Source organism: Euwallacea fornicatus, chromosome 7, assembly GCF_040115645.1.
Source record: "Euwallacea fornicatus isolate EFF26 chromosome 7, ASM4011564v1, whole genome shotgun sequence".
Lineage (NCBI taxonomy): Eukaryota > Metazoa > Arthropoda > Insecta > Coleoptera > Curculionidae > Euwallacea > Euwallacea fornicatus.
This window is the reverse complement of record NC_089547.1, coordinates 688,571-703,270: the sequence shown is the minus strand read 5'-3', so window position 1 is coordinate 703,270 and position 14,700 is coordinate 688,571. Positions and strand designations below refer to the sequence as shown.

The following is a 14,700-nucleotide window of genomic DNA, read 5'->3' as shown; positions in this document are numbered from 1 at the left end:
TGCGCTCTTTCTGAGTCTTTATAAAAAAAATTGCCACATTTTTCCAGGGGCAGGGAATACAGAGGTGATGTTTAAAAAGTTCCTAAACTTTTTTGACGATTTTATAGGACAAATATCAAATTTGAAGAGTTTTGTCTGAAAAAGGAACTATTATAGTAGAAAGTCCAAATCTCTATACGGTTTTCGAGAAATTTGAAATTTAATAAATCCGTGAATTTTATTAAATAAATATCAGAAGAAGGAAAGAAATAAAAAGAGAGTTTTATTTCCTTCCTTTGCCAATAACTGTAATTAAATACTATTCCGGTAACAACGAAAAACCACCAGATTTTATTAATACATATTTTTAACTCTTGCCCAATTGGGTTTTACATCTGATGTTTATTTAATAAAATTCACCGATTTATTAAATCTCAGTTTTCTCGAAAACTATTCGAGATTTCGACTTTCTACAGTAGCATCTTTTTTATGTAGAAATCTCCAAATTTAATGGTTTTACCATATAATCTTCAATAAAGTTAAGTATAAAAAAATTTCAGTATTTTTTAAGCACTACCCCCCTGTAATACCCGGTCCTGGAAAAAAGTGGCGATTTCTTTATAAAAATTTAAAAAGAGTATAAATAGTTATAATAAAGTACAAAACGAAATATATGAAAAACGGATCGTCTTGCGATATATCTTTATATGAAATTTTTGTCATATTTTGGAGCCTAAAATTGAATTTGATTGAATTTATAGCATTCCGTTTACGAATATTTTTTATATTGTATATTATTATTGATGAAAACTTCGTGAAGATGCAACCCTATTTAAGTATACCATTCTCTACCATGTTTCTGTTGATTTTTTCCGGAGGAATTATCAGGCTCGTCAGGTATCGTCAGGAGTAAGAGAGCGGTGCTATAGGAGTGAGGCGGCACTCTTCCTCATCAGAAGGCAGAGAGGGGTGAACTCTTCTATATTGCTTCTCTTTGTTCCTACCCCTACTGTTCTTGTCTCTTATCTAGAAGTTTTCTTGATGCTGCTCTCACATCCAGTTAGCACCTTTTCGCGCTTCTGCTCGCGGTCTTGTTGCCTCTTGCAGAGAAATTCTATATTGCTCGCTTCAGATCCAGTCCCAACGTCTCCTTTAGATGAACATCTTCGACGAAAATAGGGAGACTTACTTTTGTTTCCACCTTTTTAATAATAGTTCTGTCTTCTTCCTCCATATCTTCCATGTCTTTCACAAATATTGCAGTCTGAAGCAAGTTTTCATTACACTAGGTGATCATCATAGGTGAGTTTAACCATACTAGAACGAGACTCAAAAAGTATTTGTCACACCTTCGTTAGATCAAAAGAAACTGAGGAGCATGTTTCAAGGCTTCCCGCTCTTGCAGAATCACACTTTGAAGGTACTTCTACTTACCGGCCATTGTGGTAAGTGTTGAATGGCATGAGAGTTAGATTTTAACTAGCAAGTAAATTATGTTAATTAAAAATAGGTTCACAGTAATCAATTCTGGATGATGAATTCTCTGGATTTTACTCTCTTATTCGAGTTCATCTTTTAACAACTCAACGGATACCAAAATCATTAAGTACAAGCAGAGAGGGATGAATTGGAACTAACTTCATACTGAATTTTCTTGAAACTTACATGCCTAATAATCTGTTTTGAGTGGGTCCAGAGAGCTCTCTTATACTGAGAATAGCTTCTATCACAGTGGATAAGAATCGGGGTCTATGCAGTAAAGATACATGGTTTCCGCCTCTGTTATTGGTCCCCATTGCCTCTTCAATTCATTTTGGAACAGGAACCGAATAGGCAAAGGAAACCGACACCAGGGAGAAATTTAATTTGGTATCCGAGAATTTTGCAAGGGTTTCGTGGGTTGAGCGAGGAATTTGTGTGCTGAAAAATATTTTTGACAGAGAAGTAAATAGAATTTTGTTTCACCCTGCCAAGTGGATAATGACGGACATGGTTTCATTGTTCATGTAGAGGTTTACAGGGTGGTTTATCCAAACCTGCTTAGAGCAGGTATATATATCTATAATCCGTTCACCTTTTGTTTTAAGCATTGCGCGCCATGACAATTTGACTGAAATATGACTCCACTATTACTGAAAAACTTAAAGATTTTTTATAGACCTAGTAAAATATCTCAAAAGTCAGACATTACTACGCTTTATATCATCTCCTCTCGTCTAAGTTTCCGTAACATTTATCGCAATCCTCTCTAAATTTCCTTGGAACCTTTGAAACAAATCCGCCATCATCTTTTTGAGGCTCGACGGTTTTACCGGTTATCACAGGACTTCTCAAGAGGATAAATAAACTAAAACTACGTTCAAGCTGCATGGAACTAATTTCTGTCACTGGAACTAATATCAATGACGAGTTATTAAGGAAAAACCATAAACAAGAAATAAAAATTAATCTTGCAGCTTGGGTGTACTGATTAAAATAAAACATGGCTAATTGTGATTAATCAAATCAAGTCTGACGAGCGTCGTTAACGGTTGGAGGACATCGCAACTCGAGAATAAGCGAATTAATGGAGCCTGATAACACTAATAGCAAAAGAAATGCGACAATAATAAAGAGGAAACGAAATTTAAGAGAAGGGATAACACAAAAAATATCATTTAAAACCTACTAAATACATAATAAAAAAAAGTATAAAATGGGGGGGATATAAGTGACTAAGAGTTACAGAAAACAAACGCGATTCATAAGAATGACAAAAATTAAAGCCGGATATAGAGGGTGTTTCAAATTTAATTCTCACCGATAAGATCTCGGAAACTAGAGGAGATTAAATGGGGGTAAAATGGCGTAATTTAGTGCTTAAACAAATGCCGTTTTCAAAGTAAAAATTTTCCGAGTTCAAACTTCCGAAGGTGTCGAAAAGGACTAAATATTGTGGATTTTGTTGTTATGTTTTTTAAGTTATTTGACAAGAAATCCCAAAACCACAAGAACGTTTTCATTGACACATTTCCTCGGCTACACGACGACATTTTCGATTTACCATCAGACGTTTCGTCTTTCGGCTATCATCATCAAGTTTGCTCTTCCTTATGGACGCTACATTGGATTTTTCGGCAAAAAAATAGTCGGATGGCAAATATGAAAACGTCATCCTGTAGCTGGAGACGAAGTAGTGATGAAAATGTGTTAGTGGTTTTCGATTTCCTCGTCAAATACCGTCAAAGAAAAAAAATAAATACAAATATAAATAAATAAATAATAATAAAATAACAATAAAAAAATAAAAACGAAATCTCCAATTTCCAGTTTGTTTCGATTATCTTCGGAAGTGCTGGTATAATCAAATTTTAAAAACGGCATTTGGTCAAGCGCTAAATTGCGCAATTTCGCCCTCATTTAAGTTTTTTCCATGTCCTCGACTTTCCGAGATTCCAGTGGTGAAAGTCGAATTTGAAATGTCCCGTGTGCTCGCGGAACACGTCGAGCCTCGATAACCGAACATTCGGCATTCGGCAAACGCCACCTAGTGCGGATGGATCGCTCTAGGGAAATGTCCGTTTTTGAATATTTTCGCCGGAAATCAGTGAAATAAGACGAATCAAATGGGCCAGTACAAATATTGCCAAGCAAACGTAAATGTAGTCGAGAGCTCGTCGAATCGGCGATCACGACATGAACAGTTTAGCGAATAGTTCGGCAAATAGCGATTATTACGGATGCGCATGTGCTAATCAATCTTCAGAGAAATGCAATTGTTAAGACACACAAGGTATAGCTAAACAACTGTACGGCCATCATTAAGTCTAAAATCGACCAAATGGAACTTTCGTCGGCAGTTTCTGCATGAATTGCTTCGACATGATTCATAGTGAATTTCAGAACGTTCTTGGTACTTCGGCAACAAAATCCGTGTAATAGCATTAGGTGTTTACGCGTACACGTAAGGTCATGTGTACTTACAAGGAACTTCTGAAATACACGAGGTGACATAAAAAATAAATAGTGGTTTATTTGAAAGAGAATAAATTAGGAATAGATGAATAAAACTATTTCTTGTAGTGGTAGTTTCCATAATGGGCACCGTAAGAAGGTGCATAACCGTAGCCCCCTGCGTATGCGTAAGGGGTTGGATGCGTCTGGAACAGATTGGACACCGAGTAGCTGACCGCTGGCACCGAGGCTAAGTGTCCGTTATTCCCATAGTCGGTCCCGGCGTAGTCTCCTAGGCCGTCCGCATCGTCGTCGTAGTCGTCGTTTCCGTAAGGACCATATCCGTCACCATAATAGCCATCATGCCCGTAACCGCCGTATCCGTAACCGCCATAGCCTCCAGCTCCATATCCGTAACCCCCGTAGGAGTGTCCATAGGGTTTGTAGTAGTAGCCGTTATATCCATAAGGGCTTGCACCATAGTAACTGTTGTATCCGTAAGGGTTGGCCCCATAGTAGTGACCACTGAGTCCCGACACCGTAACTAAAACTGCAGCAAAGAAGATAAAGATAAGACGCGACATTATTTCGTGTGGTGCCACTAACCAGGATAATTTATTTATTTATAATCAGCCAAAAGACTCCCTTCTTCGCCGAGTGCGTCTCGGTCAACGCATTACCTAATTATCTGTTATTAGTTTTTCTGCAATGTTAAAAAAAAACCGAATTTAATTGAAGAAATCGCAAGAGCCTTGGGTCAATGTTAAATCGATGTTTAAGGTGGAAGGTCCATAATCAATTTCCTTAAAATCTCATTTGTGGTTTAATTAAATGTTGACACCGTTTCGGTTGCTTCGGCGACTTAATTGCTTTCGTCGCTACTGAGGGATGATGTTTAATAATCTGCAAAAATGAAAACCTAAAAGGCAGTTAAAGGGGAATGCAATAAAGCGGGGAGACACGTTTCGGGTGTGCCTCTCAATAAGGATTGAGGAATTTAATCGTTTAGGGAATAATGGAGAGGTCTTCATTAAATTCTTGACGGCTTTGGTGGCAGTGGCTCACTTTATACTGGTGAGAGCAAGATAATTCCTTTCAACCTCAAAGGTAAATTTTAAACAAAAATCAAACAAAGAATTATTTGCAGATAGCGAGTCCACATATTATTGTTCAGCCTTGTTCCCTTCTATGTCTCGGACGCTACATCTTTCCCATCACCACCCTGTACATTATTGAGAGTTCAAATATTTTCCAAACACATTTAATTAATTAATTTATTTAATCGGATTTCCTCGCTTTTGAAGGTCATAAAAAAATAGATTTCCCCTTAGGGCGACGTTTCTCTTTAATTTTAAAGCGTTATCAGAGCCTAGAAGGAGCTCCCTATGTACAACCTACCGGTAGGCGATGCAGTAGGCGTCAATATCTCATAAATAGTAATAATCGATTTTTTTACTTGGAAAAGGACTCACTTGTCACTCTTCTTTTTTTCTTTTTCGAGAGAGGAGAGTCTCGGAAGTCCGAAGGAAGCTCTTAATTTAACCGAGACATCGAAAAACAGCGAAAAATTAAATAAATAATGCCGCAAATTACTATGTTTTAATGCAATTTTCTACCTCAACCGTATGGGTTCTTCAGTAATTTAAGCCTTCATGAATCCACGTTTCCAACGTTGTGGAAAACTTCCCCATATTGGAGAGGGTGAATGCTTCAGACGCAACATTTTTTACTCATTGAAGTTAATTTTTTCTCTGCATTCCTATACCAATAAACCCGTAACAGGACCTATACTAAAAAGTCCCTGCACCAGTCCCTGGTGCTCAAATTACGCAAGGATTACTTAATAAAAATCAGTTTTCAATGGTTTCAAAAAGAAGAGTGTTTGGTATAATCCTTTGTGCGCCTTGGAAACTCGGTGTTTTCATGGAATACCCTGTATACTATTAATTTAACGAACCTCCACTGTCATAAGGAGTAAAATCCACCAAGGAGTATTCCTTAGTGGATTTTTTATAGCTAACTTCGTCGTGTTTTTAAGATATTGCAGTCATCATAAGATGTTTTTTGCAGCACAAACTTCACTAAAATAAGGCTGTTTCGTATTCGTGGTGATTTATAATGATTCCCACCAGGTATTCTATGTCCAAAAATGTAATAGCTTATCCTACAGAGTGTCCCAAATATAGTAGGCGATATTAAGTTTTTGTTAATAGTTGGTCATATAAGGTGACGCATATTAGAAAAAATATATAATTTTTCGCGTTTTTTCGGATTACGACGTTTTGAATTTAAAAAGAGCTACAGCGACTGGCAAAGAATATGAAGCTGTTCTCAGCCGTTTATTAAGAGATGCCCAGTGTATTAGTGGCCATTGTTAATCTACACCAGTTATAAGCACCATTCTTTTAAATGCACGTCTCTGTAAATGATTTTCATCGCTTTTCAAATTCTTCCATCTACTAAGATAATAGAGTAATCTCTATCATCATTGACTGGTCCATTGGTAGTATGGCAGTCAGAAGACACGGATGAAGAAACACATTTTCAAAAAATATTTATCGTTTTTTTTAGAATTTGCGTCCCGATCCGATGCGACGCCACTGTTTTCGGTCCTGGATCAGCCCTTCATCTCGCAACCTCAAAGTCTCTCGTCTCATTTGCTTTCAGACTTTCCTCTCATAACATCTGAGTGTGGTGATAATGTGACAATATGGGAGCCTTATTAGTGATAGTGACTCTGGTGGCAGTGACTCTACACGAGGTCAATTGCTCTTACAAAGGTACTTTTATACAGTGCGTAACAACTACAAGGAACTTTGCTAAATCTCGGAAACGGTTTATCAAAATTAATTGACTTTGTTCACTAAAATAAGAAATTATGCACGATCGAATAACTAGTTCCGCTTTGGTGTCACGCTTACTGTTTCGCTCGAATGCACATTAACGTTAATTGAGCAGCCGATGATTTAGTTGATTTTTTAATCATCATCAGCAGTAATACTCCGATAACAGAGTGATGTTTTAGAAAAGACCGTCGACTTTAAACGGAAAAATTATATTTTCAAAAATTTCAAGGAGACAAACTTTCGCCTCAAATTTGAAGAGAGCACCAGAGCTTTAGTTCGAGTCTGAAAAGATCAGCAGAGCTTTGGCTTGAGTGGCCTTTTATTTGACAGAAATTTCCAAATGGATTTTGTAATGAAGATTTCATTTTGAGATTTACACCGGCGAAATTTGATGAGGCAGTGTTGAAGGGATCTCGAAAACTGCCAAAGTTATGAAGTCGTTAAATTGGAAAAAAAGTTAAAAGTTCACCAGCCCAATTTAAGGAAAATTTCGTTTTCTTTTTAAATTCATGACTGACTAAATATTTCGGGGAAACCCCATTTTTAATGGCGGAATTAATCGTTAAAAAATTAGATAAATATGAAAATTGAAGAGAATTTTTACTTGAAGCAACACAAGCTAAAACATTTTTTTCTAATGTTTTATATATGTTAATTATTTTTCATTTGTGATTTAAACCCAATTTTTTTATTTGATTCCGTTATTAAACATAATCTTCTATGATTTTGAATGACTCTAAAGTCTCTGTTGACGATCTGACCCACTTCTAATTTGAACAAAATACCTATGAGGCCTCTCCAAAGAGAGATACAAAGGATTCTTGTATCGTAAATCACTATTCATTTCCTAGAAGAACGGAAGATTTTCAACGTCTCACTCAATGGAGACAATTCAATCTCTCTTCATTGGATGATTGACTACCCTCAAAAGCTCTTGAGTTTCGAAATCCACTTACCGTCAACCTTTGGATGGTTTGCCTTCGGATTTTCGGATAGAGGCGATCCCTTCCCCGCCGATTACTGTCTTCTGTGGAAATCTTCATGGAGCAAGGGCGCAAAGCTTCAACTTATGGTAAGAACCATAAGTTTGGTTCCTCTTCAATCGCACTTATGTGAACATCTTTTCAGGACCTGTGGGCAGATGAGAAAGGCGTGTTGGATCTAGACAGACACCAGGATTGCACCAACTTCAGGCAGAAGACGGTGAAAACTGTGACGAAATTCACGTTCAAGCGAAAATTTGATACTTGCGATAACAGAGATTACATCATTGAGGTATATTCTAACCAAATTCTATAACGCTTTGAGGCTATGACATATTCTAGGATGGAACAACCCATATAGTTTGGTCTAGGGGCTCCGAGCACTTGGTATCTCCCAAAGGGTTGAATATAACCGCCTCGTTTAAAGAAAATTTTGGCATGATTAGGGTGAATCTCTTGAAAAATCTACAGGCCAATACAGGACTTCCATCGTACGTGGAAGTGGAGGACTTTCTGACCGATCAAGTTAAGGTGCCGGCAGACGAGACTACTTATTGGTGCAAAGTTTTCAAGCTTAAGGAGAAGTTTCAGCGCAAGCATCACATCTACCAGGTTTGTATTCAGTTATTTTGCGGGTACCTTCTGAAATTGTTAAAGTGGTAACCGGTGTGTTACCGGAATCATTCAGTTTCCAAAACTGTATTGCTCAAATGAATTGAGCTACGTAACTCCCTCAACTTCTGACTCATAGAGACAAACCCGTTTTCAAAGATTTACTTACCTAAAACGAACTTCTAGAGGATTCTAGAATACTCCAAGAAGATCACTTTCGCCATAAAACTTCTGAGTTCAATTAGAGTCCAGTTCTTGTAGAATTCACAGATGTAGATTTGGTTACGCCATTGCGTCGCGTTGCTATGGAAATCGCCAGTATATAAATAATTTGACCCCCAACTCCACGATAATTAATACAAAGCACTTTTTTTTAAGTATGAAGCCAACATCCAGCCTTCAAGCGGAGGCCTGGTGCACCACATGGAGCTTTTCCATTGCGAAACCAACGCTAAAGAAGACATTCCCATGTACGATGGCAACTGCTTTGCCCAGGAGAGACCTCAGAAGACTCAAGTCTGCAAGAGAGTATTAGCAGCATGGGCTATGGGGGCTCAACCTTTCACATATCCTGAGGTAAGTTAAAATTCTTTCTTCCATAGATTTTCATTTCAAATCGATTTAGGAGGCAGCTCTTCCGTTGGGAGGAGAAAATTTCAACCCCTACGTAATGCTGGAAATACATTATAACAATCCTGAATTGAAGAGGGGTGAGTTCCATAGCAAGAGTAATTTTATTAGTTTAAACAGCGATTTTTCCATAAGGTTTCATAGATAGTTCCGGGATTCGTTTTTATGTGTCGGATAAGCTCAGACAAATGGACGCAGGAGTCATAGAATTGGGTCTGGAATACACTGACAAAATGGCGATACCACCAGGGCAGGAATCTTTTCCTCTTACTGGATATTGCATCAGTTCGTGTACTTCTGAGGCAAGTTTAGTTTGCTCTATGATCCTCTTTGAATGACGAGTTTCCCGTCTCAGGGACTTCCTCCCGAAGGAATAACAATTTTTGGGTCGCAATTGCACACCCATTTAACGGGAATTCGGGTTTACACTCGGCATTTTGATGCCCATGGCAACGAACTTCCGGAGCTGGATAGAGACAACCATTACAGTACTCATTTCCAGGAAATAAGGCGACTGAAGAGGCCTGTGAAGGTTTTACCGGTAGATCTAAGAATGTATTTGATCATCGCTAAATAATAATGTTTCACAAATTTTAGGGTCATGTTCTGATGACCCGCTGCGACTACTGCACAATAGACCGACAAAACATCACTCTTGGAGGGTTCTCCATTAGCGATGAAATGTGTGTCAACTACGTTCATTACTACCCCCTCGCCCAGCTGGAGGTGTGCAAGAGCTCTATTTCTGACCAGGCCTTGAGGACTTTCTTTGGTTACATGAACGAGTGGGAGGACCAGGACACTGGTACCGACAGGCCAATTTCCGGGAATTATGGTTCTATAAGATGGAACAAAATGAGGGTACAACTATTGGATGAGGTGTACCATGAAGCACCGTTGAGCATGCAGTGCAACATGTCCAGCGGGGATCGATTTCCTGGTGAGAGTTGTTTTGAATTTGAAGGCTTACGAAATAATTATTGACGATGTCAAAGAGATTGAATTTGATTGGGGGTTGAGGGGATGACAAGAGAAATACGGTATGCCAAGTGACCGTCAATGCTTATTTCAGAGACTATACCGGGTGATTTTTTTATGCGACAGAAGGCTATTTTTGAAACCTAGTCACAGGGCGTTAATAAGATTTAACACACTTATTAGCGGACATTTTCATTCCATTTAAGTCGCTTCGCCCGCAGGAAAAATTCCCGGCGAGGAAGGGGTTAGAAGGGGAGGGGGTGGTGAGTTGAAAAATATGCCTTTTTTGACGCTAAAAACTTCACCCAGTACATCGGGATAATCGTTAATTGGATTTATTAAAGGTTATTGGGAAAATGCGCCCTTGCCTGCAGTTTCTTTGCCATTGGCGCCTCCGGCAAGGGAATGCCGATTCGAAAGAAAATAGCGTTGAAATACATTATTGCTGTAATACATATGAAATATATCTATTTGCATCTAGTGGTCGAGCATTTGGTGATTTGAACCCTTAGAACCAAAATGAGAATAATCGATGGTAGCTCATAACTGCTTCCTCCATGATCGCGCAAGCGTATTTGTGTATTTTCCGGGCCCACGCTCTTTCACTTATATTCAGCCGAGTCAGCTTCATTTGAAATTTATTGACAACAGGATAGCTCCCCTTTCAAGGCATCCATACATTGCCGCCATCAGTAATAAACTTCAATACATAGAATCAAGAGCAGTAAATAAAGCAAATATAATGGGATAACAATTATAGATATATACTTATTGCGTACTACTCTTTCACGTTCTCATCTAATTATTGCCGTCGCTTAGCTGCGGTGGTAAAATAGAGCTGTTGGCGTCTGCAACATTTCATTTAAATGAAACTTCAACACCCTATATATTAGTAACGATGCTACCAAGGACCGTCGCAAATCAGTACTTTTTACCGTAAAATAACGCCATGGAGGTTTTCAAAATACATAGTTCGGCTTGTGTAACAGTGAATCTAACTGAGAGTGCAGAGGTATATTTTTAACATATAAAAATGAGACAATTTTTCTGTTAAGTATCTAATAGGAGGTTTAGATAGTCGTGTGCTTTGAGAGAAGTTACAGAAAAAATGGTAAGTTGTACGTGCACTTGGAATGATAACAAAGCAGGGAAATGGCGGATTGTTAGTTGAAGACGCTAAGTCTGGCTTACAGAATTTTTGCAAAAAATGAAGGTACAAAACCGTAAACGGTTTTTGCACCGATCGTTCTGATTTTTTTATATGTTATTCTAAAGGTCATTTTGAACAACTTTTCTAAAGAGACAAGGGCGCGCAAATGCTTCTTTCACATTTTTTTTAGGTTGAACATTTTTCCAAATCCAACTGTCTTACGGGATCGTGGAGCGAATAGGGGTGCTGGGTGTGGTAAGGTAAGGTAAGATAAGGTAAGGTGAGGTAAGCTCAGGTTAGTTCAGATCGCCTCAGTAAAGGAAATTTATTTCATTTAGTTTCAATTCTTATCAAGCAATATGTTTTTCATTTACTTATTTTGATCAGAATTTATATTTTTTTTCAATCGCGATTGCAATTAAAATAAAATTGTTAAATTTTTGTCGATCTTTCTTGCGCAGGGGCCACGTAAGTATTTTAGTCGATTAAGTGAAGTGTCTTTCGGGATTCATGGAGTGAATTGGAGTGCTGAGTGAGGTAATTATCAACAACGTTTCAGATCTTTAAAGCAACAACAAAATATTACATATCCATAGTGAAGCAGTTTACCCCACCCAGCACCCCTATTCGCTCCACGATCCCGTAAGACAGTTGGATTTGGAAAAATGTTCAACCTAAAAAAAGTATGAAAGAGGCACTTGCGCGCCCTTGTCCCTTTAGAAAAGTTGTTCAAAATGACCTTTAGAATAACATATTAAAAAATCAGAACGATCGGAGCGAAAACCGTTTACGGTACTGTTACCAAAAAGAGTACTGAATAAACTATTTATTTCTTACTACCAATATTTTTATTACATTATACTGTTATTTATGTAGGTTTTTCTCTCGCCTAGGGGTTGATGGTTAAAAGAGCTCCTATGCTGAGTTAGGAATCTTTAGGGACTTTGAAATAATAGTCGCGTGAACTTAACGATACGGATATATCATTCAAACTTACAAAGCGCGGGCACGACCCTTGAATCTCGAGTCACCACCAAAAAAGACCATTCTCCCAACCCTTAGGTATTGACATCCATGGTCGTAAACCATGGACGTACCATGAGTAGAGAATACTTGAAGGTATCGAGGCTGCTCTCCGCATGGAACCGTTACGTCCGCATCTGGCACTCAGTCTTTGGCGAGGACTTCGCCAAAAGGAACCAGCGTTTCACTTCCCACGCTAACAAACCATCGTGGAAAAAATCCAGGGGGCGAACCACGGGCGTAACCTGAGGGCAAATCGCTCTCGTGCCCCATTTTCTAAATCTAACTTACAGAATATTTACAAGCTATGTACAGCTAAGCGATCTGACAAGCGGATCCCACATTTATATTTAACATTCCTGAAAATGGGCTTGATAAACTATTTTTGAAAGACGGGGGCCGCTAAGCATCCCGCAGACGCCAACTGTTAAGGCCAATAAAATTAAATAGACCTACACAAATATACATATTTACCAGATAATTTACCACTAAATTATACATATTTGCGCTCCATTATAGCATATATGCTGGTATATTTCGCAATACCTCTTACAATATTTCCTCATTGCCATCGGTAATTTCGAAATTTCGATCAAACATCTTATCTATTAATTATTGCCTTTGTAAACGTGTCCACGAATATCAGCTCTTAATTCTAATACTACGCAACTAAACCGACTTCTGATATCTCCAAACTGGAAGAAAACTCACAAAGTTTGGTCCAAATTTCCTTCTTCTCTGGTAACAGTCATTTTTCTTCCAACAGTTATATAGGAACTATACAACAATGCCGTAAGTACAACGCACACCAGACTTAAACGTCCCCCTCCATATCTAAACTGGCGTGTTTTTTAGTTAAAACTTATTTCCTTTGCTGCAAAAAAATATTGGAGATGGGAAGTTTTTAAATGATGACACTGTATGAAAAACGTGCAGCGTTAAGAAATGTCGCTTTGTTCAAACATACGTTCGTCTCGTTTGTTTTTTCTGGAAATATTGTAATCATTTCCCAGGCTATGAGACAATGCCCATCTTTGTGTCTTTATTTGAGCCTAAGGGTCAAATTATTAATGCCCTATTAGCCTTATCTACAAGTTAACTTCCATAAAAAAAAGTTGAAATACTGCGATGGTATTGATCTGGTTCTGTATCTTTAGAAGTTAGTTTGACGTTAAAGATAACATCATATCAATAATTAGGTCCCAATTTTTCTTTTTTGTCCATTGCGCCGTAAAGTCCTACTTGTCGCAAGAAACTATGATTTCTCAACTGGTTATGTAAATAGCTATTGCGGCAACATTTGGGCTTCCCTTTAATTTTTTTGGTATTAATTTCGATTAATATTCAAAATCATTTATATTCTTGAGACACACACACAACTTACCTTATATGTTTTATTGCAAAAACGCTGTTGGTAATCGGCCAAGCAATAATTCAAAATGTGCATCCAAGCAAATCACTTCTTGGATAAAGTTTAAATATTTTTTTGCGTATCTTTGCAATTTATTAGCTCTAATGTAATTTATTTCGAAGACTATTGTTTGTATGTTCAAATAAACGCAAAATGTATACGTTTAACTCTCATATCGATAATAAAGGAAGTTGCAACATTTCCTTTTGGCTGTTCAATTTTATTATAATCGATACGGCGTTTGATATTAAAAAATCAATATAAAGTAGAAGTGGGATAGAGAGCACTTTAAATGATTGCGTACCAATACAAATTAAAATCAAAGACACATTAGTTTTCGAAAAAAATGCTGTTGACCATGAAAGCATATCATAAAAAAGTCATTCCATGACCTGATAGTGTTATCCCAACTTAATGAACATTTTTGGGGTGAGTCATGCCCACATTCCAAATTTTTTTCAAATAATTTCTTTGTACTCTCCTGGCGTTTAAAATGTACGTCTTTTCCCTACGAGGGTAAGGTAAAGTGGCTTTGCAGCCCGCAATTCTGAACTGACAATAACATTCTACCATACGTGTGTGGGCGGTGCTTCAAGGTCAAATACCTATAAAAAGGTTCGACACTGACACATGCCAGTTAACAGACATGCGCTTTAACAAAAAATGTTGTACTTAAAGCATGCGGATATGTGTTTATCTTTTCTTTGGAAAAGCATCACTTTCCACTCTTGTCAGGTAAATAGATGCTTTTCATCTTTAGCTATAGGAATGAAAACTGTATTACGTTCTAAAAAACTCAATTATGCTCTTTAAAACCTGTACTTGTATCTCTGAGCACAAAACAAATTTTCAAATTACATTGTGTTTATAAATAGATAGTTATAATTTATAATTTAGGTCGATGTTTTGGACTTAATAGCGTTTTTCACTGGTTGCAAATGACAGAAACACCTTCAATCCCTCCTGGTGCGGCTAATGAAAAAGGTAATTACTTTTTGCTGAAATTACTTTTATCTAACCCTACGTATATTGAATGTTATTAATCTTGAGACTTCGTTGCATTGATATTCATCACAACGTCCTCTGCTTCTCGCTGGAGATTTATGCTGCAATTATTCTGGTGGTTGGTACGTAGCTTGTCTGCGAAGCCAAGGA

General features: G+C 37.7%; 2 protein-coding genes across 3 annotated transcripts; one reads left to right on the top strand and one right to left on the bottom strand.

Moving 5' to 3' along the window:
* Positions 1-4,028: 4,028 nt before the first annotated feature.
* On the bottom strand, positions 4,029-4,496 carry LOC136340012 (shematrin-like protein 1). Its single transcript, XM_066283707.1, has one exon. It carries the CDS (start codon positions 4,494-4,496, stop codon positions 4,029-4,031), a length of 468 nt encoding a protein of 155 aa, XP_066139804.1.
* Positions 4,497-6,559: 2,063 nt separating this feature from the next.
* On the top strand, positions 6,560-10,441 carry Tbh (Tyramine beta hydroxylase). Of its 2 annotated transcripts, none has more exons than XM_066283829.1 (10): positions 6,560-6,692; positions 7,610-7,830; positions 7,887-8,033; positions 8,084-8,353; positions 8,732-8,929; positions 8,979-9,063; positions 9,119-9,285; positions 9,339-9,524; positions 9,581-9,923; positions 10,306-10,441. In XM_066283829.1, the coding sequence occupies exons 1-10, from the start codon at positions 6,623-6,625 to the stop codon at positions 10,386-10,388; spliced, it is 1,770 nt and encodes a 589-aa protein (XP_066139926.1). In that variant the 5' UTR covers positions 6,560-6,622; the 3' UTR covers positions 10,389-10,441. The 2 variants fall into 2 exon arrangements, with proteins under 2 accessions (XP_066139926.1, XP_066139927.1); XM_066283830.1 differs by having other exon boundaries at positions 6,562-6,692; positions 7,613-7,830.
* The last annotated feature ends 4,259 nt before the right edge of the window (positions 10,442-14,700 follow it).

Coding starts and splice junctions, on each gene's coding strand:
- LOC136340012 (XM_066283707.1), bottom strand. CDS start 4,496: ATGTCGCGTCTTATCTTTATCTTCTTTGCTGCAGTTTTAGTTACGGTG.
- Tbh (XM_066283829.1), top strand. CDS start 6,623: ATGGGAGCCTTATTAGTGATAGTGACTCTGGTGGCAGTGACTCTACAC. Junction 6,693..7,609: donor GGTCAATTGCTCTTACAAAG/GTACTTTTATAC, acceptor TTCATTTCCTAG/AAGAACGGAAGATTTTCAAC. Junction 8,034..8,083: donor ACAGAGATTACATCATTGAG/GTATATTCTAAC, acceptor GACATATTCTAG/GATGGAACAACCCATATAGT.